Source organism: Brassica oleracea, chromosome C9 (assembly GCF_000695525.1).
Source record: "Brassica oleracea var. oleracea cultivar TO1000 chromosome C9, BOL, whole genome shotgun sequence".
Classification (NCBI taxonomy): domain Eukaryota; kingdom Viridiplantae; phylum Streptophyta; class Magnoliopsida; order Brassicales; family Brassicaceae; genus Brassica; species Brassica oleracea.
This window is the reverse complement of record NC_027756.1, coordinates 5,190,765-5,207,439: the sequence shown is the minus strand read 5'-3', so window position 1 is coordinate 5,207,439 and position 16,675 is coordinate 5,190,765. Positions and strand designations below refer to the sequence as shown.

General features: G+C 35.6%; 3 protein-coding genes across 5 annotated transcripts in view; 1 reads left to right on the top strand and 2 right to left on the bottom strand.

The window, feature by feature from the left end:
- Positions 1–1,929: 1,929 nt before the first annotated feature.
- On the bottom strand, positions 1,930–10,206 carry LOC106319119 (translation initiation factor IF-2). Its single transcript, XM_013757358.1, has 5 exons — positions 10,045–10,206; positions 9,669–9,960; positions 9,152–9,354; positions 8,667–8,757; positions 1,930–2,561 (listed from the first exon to the last, which is right to left on the bottom strand). The coding sequence occupies exons 1-5, from the start codon at positions 10,051–10,053 to the stop codon at positions 2,095–2,097; spliced, it is 1,062 nt and encodes a 353-aa protein (XP_013612812.1). The 5' UTR covers positions 10,054–10,206; the 3' UTR covers positions 1,930–2,094.
- Positions 4,361–6,088, bottom strand: LOC106319120. Of its 3 annotated transcripts, none has more exons than XR_001265431.1 (4): positions 5,903–6,088; positions 5,595–5,786; positions 4,732–5,480; positions 4,361–4,658 (listed from the first exon to the last, which is right to left on the bottom strand). XR_001265431.1 is itself a non-coding variant. In XM_013757360.1 (3 exons), exons 1-3 carry the CDS (start codon positions 6,011–6,013, stop codon positions 5,250–5,252), a joined length of 534 nt encoding a protein of 177 aa, XP_013612814.1. In that variant the 5' UTR covers positions 6,014–6,088; the 3' UTR covers positions 4,361–5,249. The 3 variants fall into 3 exon arrangements, 1 of the variants encoding a protein (XP_013612814.1); XR_001265432.1 differs by having other exon boundaries at positions 4,361–4,816; positions 4,890–5,480; XM_013757360.1 differs by having other exon boundaries at positions 4,361–5,480.
- Positions 10,207–16,127: 5,921 nt separating the features above from the next.
- The window catches only part of LOC106314176 (uncharacterized protein At4g02000-like), a 7,956-nt gene continuing 7,408 nt past the window's right edge, over positions 16,128–16,675 (top strand). The window contains exon 1 of the mRNA XM_013752103.1: positions 16,128–16,483. Coding sequence (XP_013607557.1) covers positions 16,128–16,483 — 356 coding nt within the window. The remainder of the gene's footprint in view (positions 16,484–16,675) is intronic.

The window sequence follows — 16,675 nt, the reverse complement described above, 5'->3', positions numbered from 1 at the left end:
AAGACCGGACCGACGGTGGCTAAAGGAGCCTCGCCGTCGGCCGGGAACCCTCTCTCAATAATATCCCTCGACTCTCTCTGGCCTTTGAACTTTACTCCTTTGAGTCAAAAAAAAAATGGGTTACTTCTAGTTCTAGGTAGTAATATTATAAAGTTATTTATAAAATATATGAATAAGGGACTGTTTATATGAACTCTACTGTTCTTCCACAAGTTTCCAACTGCAGTATAAACTGTATAAGTTAACATACGATAAATTAACAAATTCTATAAATTAATAAATTTTTCGGTTTTGAATGGAACTGTTTCAAAATATGAGATAAAATCATAAATTGATAAAATAACTAAAATAATATTTTTTTTAGAAAATTCTATGTAAATATATTGTCTCATTAAAATTATAAATTAATAATCTATCTATATATACATTTTTCATAAGTAAAAACTAAACATGATATTGCTAGTTTTATATCCACAATGAAATTATCTCTATTTCTTAAAATTCCAATATATTTTGTAGTATTAGTAAAATTATATCTAACACCACATTTAAATTCTATGAAACATAAAATATATAAACTAAATAATAAAATAAAACAATATGAAAGTCTAATTTCTAAAATTTAGTTAATGTATATACACGGTAAATGAACTATTTTTTTATTTTATAAGTAAAATATTTAAAAATAGAAAAATGAAAAATGAAACATTTTGTAAATTAATCATTCTATAAATTAATAAAATATTATATTCCCAACATTATTAATTTATAAAGTTTTTACTGTAGTTTACTTTTGGGGTTGAATAATGCGACAGATTATTTTTGGTAAATGAACAAAGCTATTTACACAGAATAGTGCAGTTGGTGCAAAGCAAACTCTTCAGTTGTAATTAGGGGTGGACAAAAAAACCGAACCGAACCAACCGAACCGAAACCTATTTAGACCGAACCGAAATCTATTTCAAACCATTTGGTTGAAGATTTTCCCAACCTGAATGGTTTGGTTTAAACCGAACCGAATCGAGAAACCAATGTGTTTTGTAATTTTTTAAATTAAAAATATTAGTAATACGAATATGATAAAATTCTAATACTATATCACATATTTACTATTTTTCATTCATTAACATATATTCTTCTTACCTAAAATGTAATCATCAAAATATTTGATTTTAAAAAATAGAAAAGTTTGTATATTTATATTTTTGTATATGTAAACGTGGATGTTAAATCTAAATCTAAAACCTAAAGCAAATTTTATTAAAAACAAAAGTTCTTCTCTACAACGTCACATAAATGATTCATTACATGCTTTTTAATAATGATATAAGAGATATTACTAATGATGTTGGTTTTTTTTATTTTAGTTAACTTTCATTTGTTTTAATTCTTATATACTTTTGTGACTTTTAAAAAAATATGTTTCAATTTTATATTGAATTTAGTTCACATAGTTTATGTTTTAGAACATAGTTTCTCGTAAAAAAATAAAGTAAGAAGAACCTAACTAAAATGATCCAAAAAAACAAACCGAAATACAAACCGAACTGAATATAAACCAAACTGAACACAAACCGAACCAAACCAAACCAAACTAACTATGGTTTATTTTAGTTGGAAAAATACTAAAGCCGAACTAACCAACCCGAACCGAACCAAGAAAAATAACCGAAGTGTCCACTCCTAGTTGTAATATTAAATAGTAACTTGGTAAACAAGGAAGCATTTTAGCTAGCTTTTTAGTAGTTAACACCTACGGTGACTTGTAAAGGGTGGGATGATCACATCAAATTTGGTGCATGTCAAAAATAAAAGCATATTTATTACCACTACTTTAAACGATTAGTCTATATATTATGAATTAAAATGAATTAATAGATATATACTACTGTAATTTATTTATTTGATCGCTTATAGCATTTGAAATAACTCGTAATTGGCGAGTTCTTTTCAATGTAAATTACACAAGAAATAGAGCTGCACAAAACATAGTAAAGGAAAACCACATGCAAAGAGAGACATCAAGTTACAACTTCATCAAAATTGTTCAAAATACTCTCCATATAAACCCTTTAGCGTTTGCAGTTTTTTTTGTTACATTATGGAACATGAGTTTGGATTCTCGTCGCTGAATAGTTGAGGCGGATAAGCATGGGGCGGCATTTCCATAGGCGGAACCGCCACACGCGGTAGTTGGTAATTATAATAGTAGTAATAAGGATTCTCTATCCTCCTCACATCCACAACTTTTCCCTCCTCCTCACCACCACCGCCACCGTTTTTGCTTTCAGCTGCTTCGCCTTCCCCTTCTTTCTTTTCGTCCTTGCCTTCTTCCCCTTTGGACTCTCCTCCGCCCTTGTCCCCTTTACCTTCTTCTTTCTTATCTGCTTCAGCTGCCGCAGCTGCTTCCTCAGGTGGCGGTGGAGGCGGTGGGTCAATTTTCATAATGGCAGCATGTTTTCCAGTCCGTTTATAAATGTGTTCAACGAGCTTTTGCGGTTCAAACACTCCTTTTACTGTCACTTGAGAACCTTTTAAATCTGATTCAGCAGATTCCACTCCTAAAAGTTACATGTTTCAAAACAAACAAAAAAAATCATCAAGAAAAAAATAATAATAGTACTATCAAAGTGAAGGGGTAAATATACTTTGACCCCACTACACAAATGCTTTCAATAAATAAGATGAGTCAGATGAGTATGAATAAATAAATAACACGTGTATATGTTTTAAAGGACGCAATATCATCTTGATTTGAATTTGTATGGACCAAAATTGATACAACGAGAGATAATACAAAGTTGGTGACAGAAGTAAACAAGTGGATGTTTTTGCAAGACATTGGAAACGTTTTATCTAAACATAACATCCAAATAATTTATGGTGCAAGAAGCTGAGGATTAAAGGTGGCGAACGCTTCAACAGCATACCTCTCACCCGCAGTACGGATACAACCTTCAGTAATGTGTTCGCAGAGGTGAAGCTTCTTTGTTGCATGAAGCTCGAGCAAGATGGAGTCTCGTTGGTGAAATACAATATAAATGGACAACATAAGCGGGCGGTTGAGTAGCTAGGCAAGACTTAGAGTGTAGGCAAGACATTATATTTTATTAAACGGTGCTTGTATAGTTTCGTAACCAACTATATTGCATCATAAGAATCTATAAATCGAGAATCACGTTGTTGAACTACCATTCGAAACAAAGTCACATAGTTTGGAAAAACAGAAACATAGGTTACGAGTCCAAACGTACAAACTTAGAAGCGAGGAAGAAATAGTTTGTTGCTAAGATGGGAACAGAAATGGATCAACGGTAGGAACAAATACAGAACATAACATCCAAATAATTTATGGTGCAAGAAGCTGAGGATTAAAGGTGGCGAACGCTTCAACAGCATACCTCTCACCCGCAGTACGGATACAACCTTCAGTAATGTGTTCGCAGAGGTGAAGCTTCTTTGTTGCATGAAGCTCGAGCAAGATGGAGTCTCGTTGGTGAAATACAATATAAATGGACAACATAAGCGGGCGGTTGAGTAGCTAGGCAAGACTTAGAGTGTAGGCAAGACATTATATTTTATTAAACGGTGCTTGTATAGTTTCGTAACCAACTATATTGCATCATAAGAATCTATAAATCGAGAATCACGTTGTTGAACTACCATTCGAAACAAAGTCACATAGTTTGGAAAAACAGAAACATAGGTTACGAGTCCAAACGTACAAACTTAGAAGCGAGGAAGAAATAGTTTGTTGCTAAGATGGGAACAGAAATGGATCAACGGTAGGAACAAATACAGAACATAACATCCAAATAATTTATGGTGCAAGAAGCTGAGGATTAAAGGTGGCGAACGCTTCAACAGCATACCTCTCACCCGCAGTACGGATACAACCTTCAGTAATGTGTTCGCAGAGGTGAAGCTTCTTTGTTGCATGAAGCTCGAGCAAGATGACTGACGCAACACATGATAAGCCTAGGTAAAGGAGGAAGTCTGTTAGCATTCAATAAATTTGGCCTGTAAAAAGTGACTAATGCAAGGGACGATGGTTAAGCGCAAGCATGTACTATACTACTCAGATGGTCAAGAAAAATAGTATGGAATAAAATCTGTACCATATCAGATTATGGACTTCAACATAAAATGAAACATTCTATGAAAATACTAGCGGAAGGTAGTAGGACCTAACCTGTAATTTCACATAGGAGATTGATGTCCAAACGCTCAACTGGCATACATTCTGTTAGTACTCCGGGCCTTGGATGTGGTCCACCATAGTGTTTCACCAGTTCCGGAAATATTACTGAGATTGGGTGTAATGTGTTCTCAACATTGGTCTCAGAGACACAAGCAGTGTTGCAGTCAAGGACATGTATGCACCACTGCTTTAAATCAATGGAAACACCAACCCAATGCTGGCCATCAATTTGGAAAGGGCAATATAGAACATCGATGTCAACACACCACCTACGAATGCTCGGAAGGGAGACACCACTGACGGTTGTGAAATTGAAAGCTGAACTGCAACCTGGATTCTGGGCCTGTCTGAACTCCCGAATAAGTGACCGTAAGAACACAGAGGGCAAGAATTCAAACCGGTGGCTGCCCTCTACCAAGTTGCGGTGGCGGATGAAGCTGACAACCATGTCAGCAGCCTGTTATAAATAGGTATGTCAGTCTGGGAACATATAACCAAAGATAGAGATACGTTCAGGCGGGGGAACAAACCTCAAAGTGAAGGGGGCGAGTTCCATGAAAAACATCCTTGAACACCACATTTGATATTGTGGCACCTTCCCCACCGTTGCAGTCACTATAAGAGAAATAATTCCTGATGAATATGGGCTATTGATAATCTCGTATATTGAACATGATGTGAGACTTACAATTGTGTTGCAGTTACATTCTGAAACGCCGCAACACGAAAAGCATTGAGGCCAACAAATGGTGAAAACCCTGACAAAAGTGTTCCTATCGGGTCATGTGTCGACGCCTGCGGAAGCTCAGCGTCCATTTGAACAATTTTCTCGACGGTTTGTTCTGTTTCAGCAATATTGAGCTTAGTTTTTTTCCCTCCATCAACGGGTGGCGTATATCTGTTCGCCCTTTTTCGCAGGCGGGTGCTCTTGCGTGGTATCGCGGGCAAACAAGTTGCAACGTCATCACCGTCTCCCTTAAACAAAGGAAAATGGTAATGTGAGTTTGGGGGGAACTACAACAAATAGTTGATGTAAGAAAATAGTGGATCATACTAATCCAACAAATACTACACTATAAGCACCGCAAATTATAAAATACCAGTTAACAAACAAACTTACGTCAGTCTCTTCAAGGTGCGTGAGTATCTGATTGGATGCTTCGCCAGCATGCTCAGACGGAACATCCACAGTTGTAGAGGACAGTATATGTCCTGTAGTGCTCACCTTCATCTTACGACGCAGCTGCGCTAACGAAATGTCCTCATCGTCACTTGCACTCTATTCCAAAAAATGTATGTTATACCCCGTTTAGTATACTATACCACGCCCATCATATAGTATAGGACCGGTTTAATTAAAATTTACTGTCTGACTATTCAACACCAACCCTACCTGGTCTCCAAACTGAATGTCCTTGCTCGTTGATTGAAAGCTCTTTGAAAGAGCAGTCAATGGTGGTGCTTGCGGGGGTGCGGGGACATCACCGTCTCCAGTTCCTCCAACAGTACTATGTAAGGCGGGTTGAACGGAACATGTAGCAACAAACGGCAAAGGTGGGGAAGACGGCCCAACATTATGTTGATCCTGGTTAGACAAGTGCAAATAGGCGTAAACAAATGAAGTATTTAGCTTTATTTGATGCATTATAAAGATAGTAAAGTAATTTCAATGTGCCATATTGAATAGAACACCGAACTAACCATAATCATGTGATTGCGTCCTGGTTGTGTCCCACTGGCCAAACCTCCATCGACATGTTCTCCAAAGGTTGAACGGAGAGGGGGTGGTGACGTTTCTGGAATGGCCTCCATTCGGCTTGGAGGACACCGTTGTCCGTCTTCTTCCGGTTCTGTGGAGAAATGTGGAGACCAGGATCTGTCATCCTTCGTGTACCGCAGTAACAGGTCTTTCAGTTGTTTAATTTCTTCAGACAATGAATTCTTCACGCCAGATAAAACTGTGTCGAAATGGGATTTCAAACTCCCAACCACTTGCAGCACACGTGCCTCAACATCTTCTGATGGGGCACCAGTAGAACCAGAGTGACCAACATGCGACTCAGGGACGGCTGTGTGGTATGGGGAGAAACTGTCTGGTTGAAAGTTGCTTCCACGCGCGTTTTCATCAACTAAACCAACGTCGTCTCCTACTTCCTGCAATCTCTTTGCGTCTACTGCCTTCACACCCCCTGACCAACTGTTGTGCTCAAAAGGAAATTTGTTGTTGATGAGTGCAACCATGTGGGTTACCGTGACATCAGTAACTTCATCTCTAAACCCATCTATACTATGATTAGGACATAGAATAGACGTCACAGTTGCCTGCAGCATAACGAATACAAGATAAGTTTTAAACCGTAAAAATACAACTATTGAAGTTTTCAATTATTACTATACCTGGCCTTCAACTTCCAAGTTCCTACTCGTCACAACATTTATTTTCAAACTCCGAGAACACACTTCTTCAACGATGTCTTCAATCTGGACATCTTCCTCAAGCAATACCCTATCAGCAGGGGATTCACAGATAATCTGTGGGCAGCAGCAAACTGTTACCAACACAATGGCATGTGCAAACCCTTGTATTGCTATTGTGTCGCTTGCATACTGCGCAGGTGACCGTCCCTTAACACTTCTGATCGTTAAAATAAAGGATTCTCGACCCCATGGATATTTTAGAAACCCATCCAGATCGGCCAACATCTCAACCACCTCTGCACTAATGTTTGTTGACCCACTGGTAGGGCATAAAATCCCTTCAACCAACAGCAAAAGTGCTAACCTCAATCTAGTTTCGTCGTCTTTGTACTTCTCCCGCATTGCCAGCCGTTTTATGATATCAGATGGAGTTATCTTATCATCACTGCCGAACAAAGATTTCCACACCGGTCCATCACAAGGGACAAGTTTCCCCTTTCCTTTGCCCTTCTTTTTAGGGTGGGCCACACGGCCTGTTGTAAGTGAGTTGGGCGGTGGGCAGTTACAGTTAAGGCCAGTAACTAACGCAAACTCCCCTATTCCATATCGAATTGGCTTCCCCGCAAGTAGCCACCACAGCTCATACTCTTTAGCCGTTACCAACTGACGGGACAATATTTGGTGACCAAACATGACAGAAAATGTATGATGGCCCATCTGTAGAAGTTGCCGAAATTGGGTCTCCACCAGCATCTCATTCTGCGCGTATGTGAGGCTGTCTTTGATAACTTGGATCCATCTTAGGTTGAAGTAGTTGTTGATACGCTTCCGACCCGTTGGTTCGAACCCCGTCTCAAATAGTCTCTCCGGTAAGCCTATCTCTTCCATCCTACATAGAAAAGCAACATGTTACGTTGGTTAGTCGTGGTTCCCTTTACCATTTACCTGGGAACTTTACTAAAGAAAGACTATATCCTACTCGGAAACTATACTACACAACTACTATATCATAGTCACAACCCCAAACATACGGATACCGTATTTTACCAGACCAATTTACTAACAATTACAAACAGCAAACAATCGGTCACATAACAACTCCATAACAATTTCCTTACTATAACACATAGTATAGAGTAAATTAGTTACTACACCATAAGCTTACATGATTCACAAGAACCACTCCATGGACGACATTACAGTACTAGTGCATGTCCAGATCCAACAAACATGAACTTATAGAAACGGTTTACAAAACATTCCACACCAACTGACCAAAATTTAAACAAAAAGTTCCCCTGTTCTGTAACCAAAACCTTATTTAGAAAGTAACTCACCTTCTTAGTCGGTGATTTCACGATGCAGCTGTGTCCAGTACTTGTTTGTGTCGCGCCCGTTCAGTCACCGCTGCCCTGTATGGTTGCGTCCGTCGTTCTCCAACACGTACCCACTTCACCAGCACCTCAGTGGTCGAGTTACAGTTTACAAAAGGCCATTGTTGATTATGCAACCCTCTGCTTTTATTTCTGTCGCTGAATTTAAACCCTAAAAATTTACCTCTTTCACTCCCGTTTTTTTTCTCTCCTTTTGTCTTTTTGTTTTCTCTAGAACATCATAGGTCTGCTACGTTTCCTATTCAATGCGCGTGGGGTAAATTGGTTCAAGGGTATTTTCGTCAAGCTGCTGCTGTAATATATATTATATCCTAGCCATGTATTTCTTATGGTTAGTCGGTGAATTTTAATATTTTTTTTGGTTATTAGATGCAAAAACTCTTTTATCTACCGATAACAAACTAGACAGCCAAAAATAAGTTAAAATCTAAAAAAAAATATTTCTGATTACATTTATAAAATTTCCTAACAAAGTCTGAAATGTTGCTCTCCCGGAGAAAGAGTAAAGTTGAGAAAAATAGACCACGCTTAATGCGATATGAATGTTTATATAAATAATCCAATATATTATTAAATATAATATTATTATGTCTAAGAATTTGTATAATTATTTACCAAAAAAAAGAAGAAACTGTACAAGTAAAAAAGCTAACCTTTCATTCTCATGATCCGTTTCTTGATCTCCGATGCACAAGCTTCGCAGTGCATGTGAACCTTGAGGACCACCGTAACCACTACGGGAGGCTGATACATAAAAAAATCGCCAGAAAATGTTAATACAGCCACTTCTTCTTCTTCTTTTTTTCCTTTGATCAAAGGAGATAGAGCCACTACTTAATTAGTCCAAATTCCATATACAAAAATATAGTTTTATATCATAAAACCAGCAACTAAAAATATACCAATCCTAGTATCCTACCAATACATCCCATGTGAAATCACTTCAAAAAGAGAATATATCTAATTGAATAATAAATTAATTAAAGTTTACCTTAAATAAAATAATAACAGAAAAAAAAAAACAAATGAATATTCATTTTATTATCTTACAACCCTTAAAATTACCTCTTATTTCTTGCTTTTTTTTTCTTTGCAATCAAATTCACTAAGCAGAAAATATCACAATAAAGAAAGTTACCTCCACTTTCTTCTCTTCCACTTTTGGTTTCTCCTCCTCTGCTTTCTTCTCCGCCGGCTGCGACGGTGGAGGAATTGGAGAAACAAGCACAACTTGACGGTGGGTCTTTCTTTGAACTCTGGCTAATACTTTCAATGGATCAGCTTTCTCTCCCTTCACCACCACTTTCCCCGTTTTACAATCAGTCATGACATCTTCCACTCCTAAATAAATTAAGTGCATAGATTAAACCAAGAACCCAAGATTCAGTTCATATTTTTATATTTACCAAAAACAGAGTTTTCTAGTTTGAGTGTTTTATATTTGGTTAAAGGAATAACTTAGACTTTCTGTGGTCCTACACACAAAATATATAACGAATATTAACTATACATATACTCAAAATTAACCAAAAATGTGTAGTTGATGAAATAAAGTTTTGGAGTTTAAGAAACTATTATATGAAAAACTAAAATGTACATACCAACAGTATTTCAGATGTAGGAATACTAAGAATATGTGTGTGTGTGTAGATTACCTTCGAAGCCTTTGAGGCAACGGCGGACTTTTCTAGCACAGCCTTCACAGTGCATATAGACTTTAAGGATAATTTCTTGCGGTGGAGGAGGCGGTGCTGGAGCCTCAGGCTCCGCCGGAGGTGAATCTTCTTTGGAATCTTTAGTAGGTTCTCCTTCTTGAGTTTTCTTCTCAGATTTTTCTCCTTTTTTCTCATCAGCCTCCACTTTCTTTCCTTCTCCTTCTTTTTTCTCTTCCTCTGGTTTCTTTTCCTCCATTTTCTTATCCTCTGCTGCTTCTGGTTTCTTCTCCTCCTGTAACAAAAAGGCAGTTTATAAAAATTAGTATTATTTTAGAGTTTTGAGAAGATGATATAAAAGCTTGAGATGTCTTTCAACCTCTCCCATATTTGTTTGTTTTGGTTAAGTTTCGTGTGTTTCTATGTTCACAAAAAAATGTAACGTCCAGAGAGAAGCTTATTAATCTCTCTCGCGCTCTCTCTCTCTCTCTAAAGAACCACTTGGGTGTTGTGGTACGAAGGTGAAACTGTGGACCTCAAAATCTGAATAAAAATGTAAACTATTTTGTTTTTTTTTTATCCTTTTAAACATGACTTATTCGTGAGTCTAATTTAATATAATTGACTTATTTTAGTAACTAATTATTTCATTCAATTATTTATTAGTCAAAACATACCTAATTCTCACGCAATATGTGTTTCTCTATTAGGTTAAACTGTCAAAACGCAATTCTAGTTCTCGAGATTGACAGTTAATGGTTTTCCCACTCATGCATTGTAATTTTTTTTTATATATCTTGAACTTTTAAATACAGTACGATCCATCATTTTATATGATTTAAATATATGGTTGTACTTTTTTGTTTTTAATATGGTTCTACATTATAAATCTATTAAACCTGAACGTTACCATTGTGGAAATCGAATTAATTGAAAATTATATTACCTGGACAAATATTCAAAATTTATATTAGCATCAAACTAATTATTACTCCGTTCGTTTATGAATAAATGTCACTTTAACATTTTTGACACAGATTAAGAAAGTATCTGAAATATATGTAAATTGTTATTAATTACGTATTTTTAACCAATAATATTTAAAATAAATAAAATTATTTATAAAATCAATGCAGTTTCCAATTAATTTTCAGCCGAAAGTAAATATAATTTCCATCGAATGTAAAGTGATATTTTTTGTGTAATAAGAAAAAAAAAAAGCTAAACACTTATTACGAACAGATAGAGTATAAGAAAAAATAACAGTGGTCCTCTTTCAATTTCCAGAGAACTCTTTACCGTAGATTTTTTTTTTTTTTCGAACTGAACTGTAGATTTTTTTTCTCTCAAAAGTTTAACAGTCTCCACTTACTTTTACGTAACGACAGTTCATTTAAGTGAAACATTTATTAATAGAATATAATGCATGTTGTTAAAATATAATGCATGCTGTTAACATATTAGCATGAGATCTTCATGGTGAAGTGAACAACCACGGCATTCATGATAACAACAAATACCTATGACATCAGTGGCGGATCCAGAATTATGTCTAAGAACATGATTAACCTGGAATTCTTAAAGTGAGATTCTTAGCGGAAGTTAAGAATCTGTTTCTTAACTTTTAACTAAAAAAAACTAATAATCGGTTCTTAAAGTCTTTATTTAAGATCTTAGCTTTTTTAGTTAAAAGTTAAGAAACAGTTTCTTAACTTTCACTAAGAACCCATCATAAGAACTCGGGGTTAATCATGCTCTAAGGGGTGTCATAGAGATCGACTTTGGCCCAACGCAAAATACATTAATCAAATTTTGGTAAAAAATAGATGTAGAGGAAAATCGACCTCAAGTTAGAGCACCATTAACCCTAAAACCTCATTTAGAGATTCTTATTTATTTTAAAAATTAAAAACTAACCAATCGTAGACCGCCACGTGTCAGTGAGGCCCGCGAACAGTATAAGAACTCATCACCAATCGTCTCTTAAAAATTAATTGGTAACTGTAAGAGGCGGTTTTTAAAAAAATGGTGGGATCCACGCACACCTTTTTACCTAAAAACCCAGCTAGATCTTCCGTTAATGCTGCTTTTAGAGGTGTCAAGAGTAAGAGACTGAACCAATTTACCTGTGTCATCTGTTGCGGTACTTAACAAAACTCATATATATTTTTGGTGTGTCACCTGCTCTACATGCATCCGCCACTGTATGGCATGAGCTAAACCTAAAATACCAATGAGTTTCTGTTTTAAAATCAACCCACAAAAAGGAAAACAATAGGGAACAAAGAACCATATAACACATGCACATACCTATGACATGCTGCCTTCATACAGCACATGCAAAATATATACATATGTATTATTTTAGATATAACAAAATCGTCCCAGCTTATAGAGAATGAATATTTTGTCATGTCACAGTGTACGATGGCTATCTATGTCTAGAATCATAACGGCGATACTCGAATTGAGCGTTCATTACAAGCTGAATAAGCCAATAAATTTACCACCGTGAGACACGAGTAAGTTTGCTTTTGGTGGGGTAATTGATAAATGAGCCATTGGTGTTGGTTGAATGAACTTGCGTTACATGAAAGTAAGCGAAGATTGTTAATTGGTTATCTCATGGTCAAAGTAAGTGAAAATGAAATGTGTTTTCTTTTTAGTCCAAGTCTTTACTCTTTAACATTATACTATAACAATTACAAATGTAGCGTATATATAACAATTACAAATGTAGCGTATTATATTTGGCCAAATTAGTCGTACGTAGGTCTGGGCACGAATCACATATCTGAGTTTTTGAAGGTATTTGTCATTTGCTTCGTATGTCACGAATATTTAATTTTTTGATTTGTTTTGCTTCAGAAAAATACGAATATTCGGAAAAACGGATATCCGGAAAATAAATAGATATTTGCGGATATTTACGAATACTTACGGATATCTCATATGTTTTGATTAATACAAATAATCTTAAAAATTTGATACAAATTTGTTTTGTAAAATATTTTTTGCATGATATATATCATAAAAAATCAAAAAATTTAGTGAATCTACATATTTTGTAATTTTTTGAACTTAGTTAACAATTATAATAACACAAAACTTAAGAAAAATTATTATTGTCATAAATGTGTTCTTTTCATTTTATGTAATAATTTTATATAAGTAATAATGTGAATAGACTTTATCAAATCATATGTTAGAATAATAATTATATAATTTTATACATCATAAACTTTAAATATAATCAAAATATATATATATATATATTTATATATTGCCGTATCGGATCGGATATCCGCTTTCTAAAATTTTAATATTTGTGATTTACTTCGATTTTAACGGATATTGATTTTTAGTATTTGCTTTGCTTCGAAAGTTTACGGATATCCGGAATTTTCGGATCGAATCGAAACGAATAATGAATCGAATCAAATTTACCGGATAAATGCCCCGCCCCAGTCGTACGGAATCCGCAAATACCGTGACTTCGATGGTCACAATGCCCGCAGTTTTATTCAACCTGTTCGACTTTAAATCAATCAAGCCCACTGAAAAATGTTCCCGTTAATCTACATGATAATTACATCCACGATCTAGTTTCAACGTGGTTAATTAATCAGCTGTACACCTTACCCCGAGTGTCTTGACTTTGAGAAGTAATCGAAAGAGAATAGTATCACCTCAATCTCCCATGCAATACATGCTGACGTGGCGCCAAGTAAGCTTCACACGTGTGGTGCATAAACTTTGGATCGCACTTAAGGACAAACTTTTGTATTATCGAGGCTTACACATGGACCTTGCCGACTTGGATTCCTTCGCTTTTCTCAGACTCAAAAAGAGTATGCATCTTTTATACGTTCTTTAAAAAAAAAATCTTTCATGCGTTTTAAAAAAATCTGTTCATCATATATAATCCCACAATATGTATGTATAAATATGACATGAAATTGAAATACATTACAAAACAAAACACTGCTGGCGAAACAATTACGGAATTTTATAAACTAGTTAAAGAGACTACTGTCAGTGCTAAATGTATTGTACGTTCGAATATATAGATTTTAAAATTCTTACTTCAAATCGTATTGGTATAAAATACACACAAAAGTCACGAGAACATTTATCAATACCCTACATTGGTACGAGTAGGACCGGTATGATTATATATTTAATAACCGCTTTGATTAAATAGAATAGTTCTGCTACAAATTTGAGATGTTGTCGTCCTTTAAATAGCAGTAATATAAATGATGAATCTGGTAACAATTAAATGCTCCGAGCAGTGAAAATCAAATCCAAGAGCTGACGAAGACACGTCAGAAATAATAATGACGTAACGACCGTTTTTGTTGGCGTTTGTTTTTTTCTTGCCCCCAGTCCCCACATCATTCTCGCGTTGTGCCCACCTCGAACTTAACGGCGTAAGTTGTTGGCGTTAATATATATCAGCCTAACATAAGATAGTTACCCAAGGGTAAGGGGACTGTGGACACCTGTGGTAGCTGGTAAGAAAATCTTCGACAATCTACTGCACCAAAATGTTTTTTTTTTGGGGGTAAAATGTACCAAAATGTTTTCTTATGAAGTAACATGTTATATGGATTTTCTTTGATATAGATAGTCACGTGGACCTTGTAGACATGGGTTAAAAATGTTAAGAGGGTTAGCTATAAAATGTGGTTTCACTGTATTAGCAAATAACAAGTTAATAACTATAGAATCACATGGTGATTTTAATGTATGATATTCAAGTTACTTAGTTACAACAGGTAAACGGATATCGACCCGCATCACATAACAAACGTTTGGACACTAGAAAAATTATATAACTAAAAAAAGCTTGTTATATGCTAATGATATCTGTGTTGTGAAAAACAAATATTTTCCCAAACTCCTCGATGTATATTATAGGGGGATAAATAAACCATTTAATAACCAATTAGCACCAATCAAGTTTAATTAACTAATAACTACTTATTTTAACTAATTTGTAGTTAAAATCAACTAAAAATATTTAGAACACTAAAGAGTATTATAGATGTTTTGAGTTCTATAATCAAACTTTATTTTTTATTACCAAGTCATAAACCAAAAGTATCAGACATTTGAAAGTGTGGAGCACAAATCAAACATTGGCAAGTGTGGAGCATAAATCAAACTTTAGTAATATATATGCATACACTTTAAGTCGTTTACAGCATAACACAGGTCATCGGATTTGAAGTTAGATAAATACAATGAAAGACTACCATCCAACATGCACACCAACGAGGCTGGTCTCTTTTTCATAACGCAATTTAGAAGAAAAAAACAATACACCCTAAAAAAAACTTCAATATCACAATTCACAATAATGAAACAAATGTTGAGATTGGACAAAAGATTCTTCGTCTATTCAGGAAAAGAAAGATAGACTTAAAGATATAATGAACAAAACCAAAAACACTTTGTGTCTGCATCCAGAACGAGTACATTGTGACATATTAAAGATAAGATTTCATATCGCAATTTTTGTGGGTTTCTTCTTTTATTTTGTTAATTTGTCAATGATGTCGTTTCCATTACAAATCAATCATTTACGACCAGTATAAAGTATAAACAATAGAAAACCGATAAGAGGACCGGAGTATAGGATCTTATAGTAAACCAATAAACAAAATCCGGTATAAATAAATCGAGGTTTGGTCAAAACAGTTCAAGACAAGCAAATATATACATATATCGCTCACTAGTCGCTACTCAACACTTCGAAGGTTACACGGATCTGTCTAGAAACATCACTAAACTAGCCCAATCTCGATGGATTCTATTAAAAAACATTTTTTATTGGATGTGACATTCATAAGATTTGGAACATGAATAGAAAATTTCCATAGAATTCTAAACGATGGTTCACTTCACTCTGGTATTGCTTTCTTCTTTCCACTCTGATGCTTTAAGGTTTTGTTTATTTAATTTGGTTACGTACTTGAGCATATCTTTGCTTGTCCACAAACAACAAAACAAGAACTCATCGCCATTATCATTAAGATATTTATCCATCCAAAATCAGTTTTAAATCTTAATTTAACAAAGAAACCAAGTTAATTTCAGTCAAGGCTCTCCACCTGATTTTTTCTCCTAAGTTGGTTTTGACTTTATTACTTTCCTCTCTCATCATTGAGTAGAGTTTCCTAACCGGCTTCGAGCAACGGTCTATTTTTGGAATATTAAAAATCTTTTATTTCTGCTCTTTCCTTTTCCAAATATTTTCGAATCCGATCCTTCAGAAAATTTCTCTTTTCCCTCTTTCGCTTGGTCAACAAACCCAATTCTTGATATGATTTTGCAGAAAAAGGTATCCGAATTCAATCGCATTAAAGGTCACCACCAATCACGTGTAATAGATCTTCTAAAAAAAAAGACTTTTCACGGTGGTTCCTCAAGGCTATTGACGAACGTACTGCTCCGATGTCTAAAGAACTATTCTCTGCGATGAAATCCATGACGCTGGAAGATGATGAGCCGATCACACTCCCTGATGAGCCTCGCTTTAGAGTCTTTGATGAGAACTCCCTTAGCCTGCTGGGGAGACTGCTGAATCCTGACTGTCAGTCTATGTCTCGAATGATAGAGGATATGCCAAAACACTGGAGATTGGTTGGTAGAGTTCGTGGTATTGCTCTCTCTAGAGAGAACTTTCAGTTCATCTTCAAGCGCGAGAAAGATCTACAAACGGTCTTGAATGATCGACCATGGTCTTTCAACTTCTGGACCATGCTCCTCGAACGATGGACAGAATCTCCTCCGAATGACTTTCTCACGAAGTTTGAAGTTTGACGGACATTCCGACGGAAAATGAAATCCTCGGAATTTCCGAGGATATCCCGAGGAAACCCAAAATTTGTTTTCCTCAGAATTTCCTCGGAATTCTGTCGGTATATTCCGAGGAAATTCCGAGGAACACTTGATATTCGATCGATCGATGCGTTTTTTAACATATATCCATCGATCGGTCC

Bases quoted from the DNA above. Each gene is read 5' to 3' on its own strand.
- LOC106319120 (XM_013757360.1), bottom strand. From the start codon at position 6,013: ATGGAGGCCATTCCAGAAACGTCACCACCCCCTCTCCGTTCAACCTTT. The intron at 5,787-5,902 runs GTTAGTTCGGTG...TTGTCTAACCAG, and splicing joins GACGCAATCACATGATTATG to GATCAACATAATGTTGGGCC. The intron at 5,481-5,594 runs GTAGGGTTGGTG...TTTTTGGAATAG, and splicing joins ACATTCAGTTTGGAGACCAG to AGTGCAAGTGACGATGAGGA.
- LOC106319119 (XM_013757358.1), bottom strand. The intron at 8,758-9,151 runs GTAACTTTCTTT...TTTATGTATCAG, and splicing joins TGGAAGAGAAGAAAGTGGAG to CCTCCCGTAGTGGTTACGGT. The intron at 2,562-8,666 runs GTTAGCTTTTTT...TGTAACTTTTAG, and splicing joins ACGGATCATGAGAATGAAAG to GAGTGGAATCTGCTGAATCA.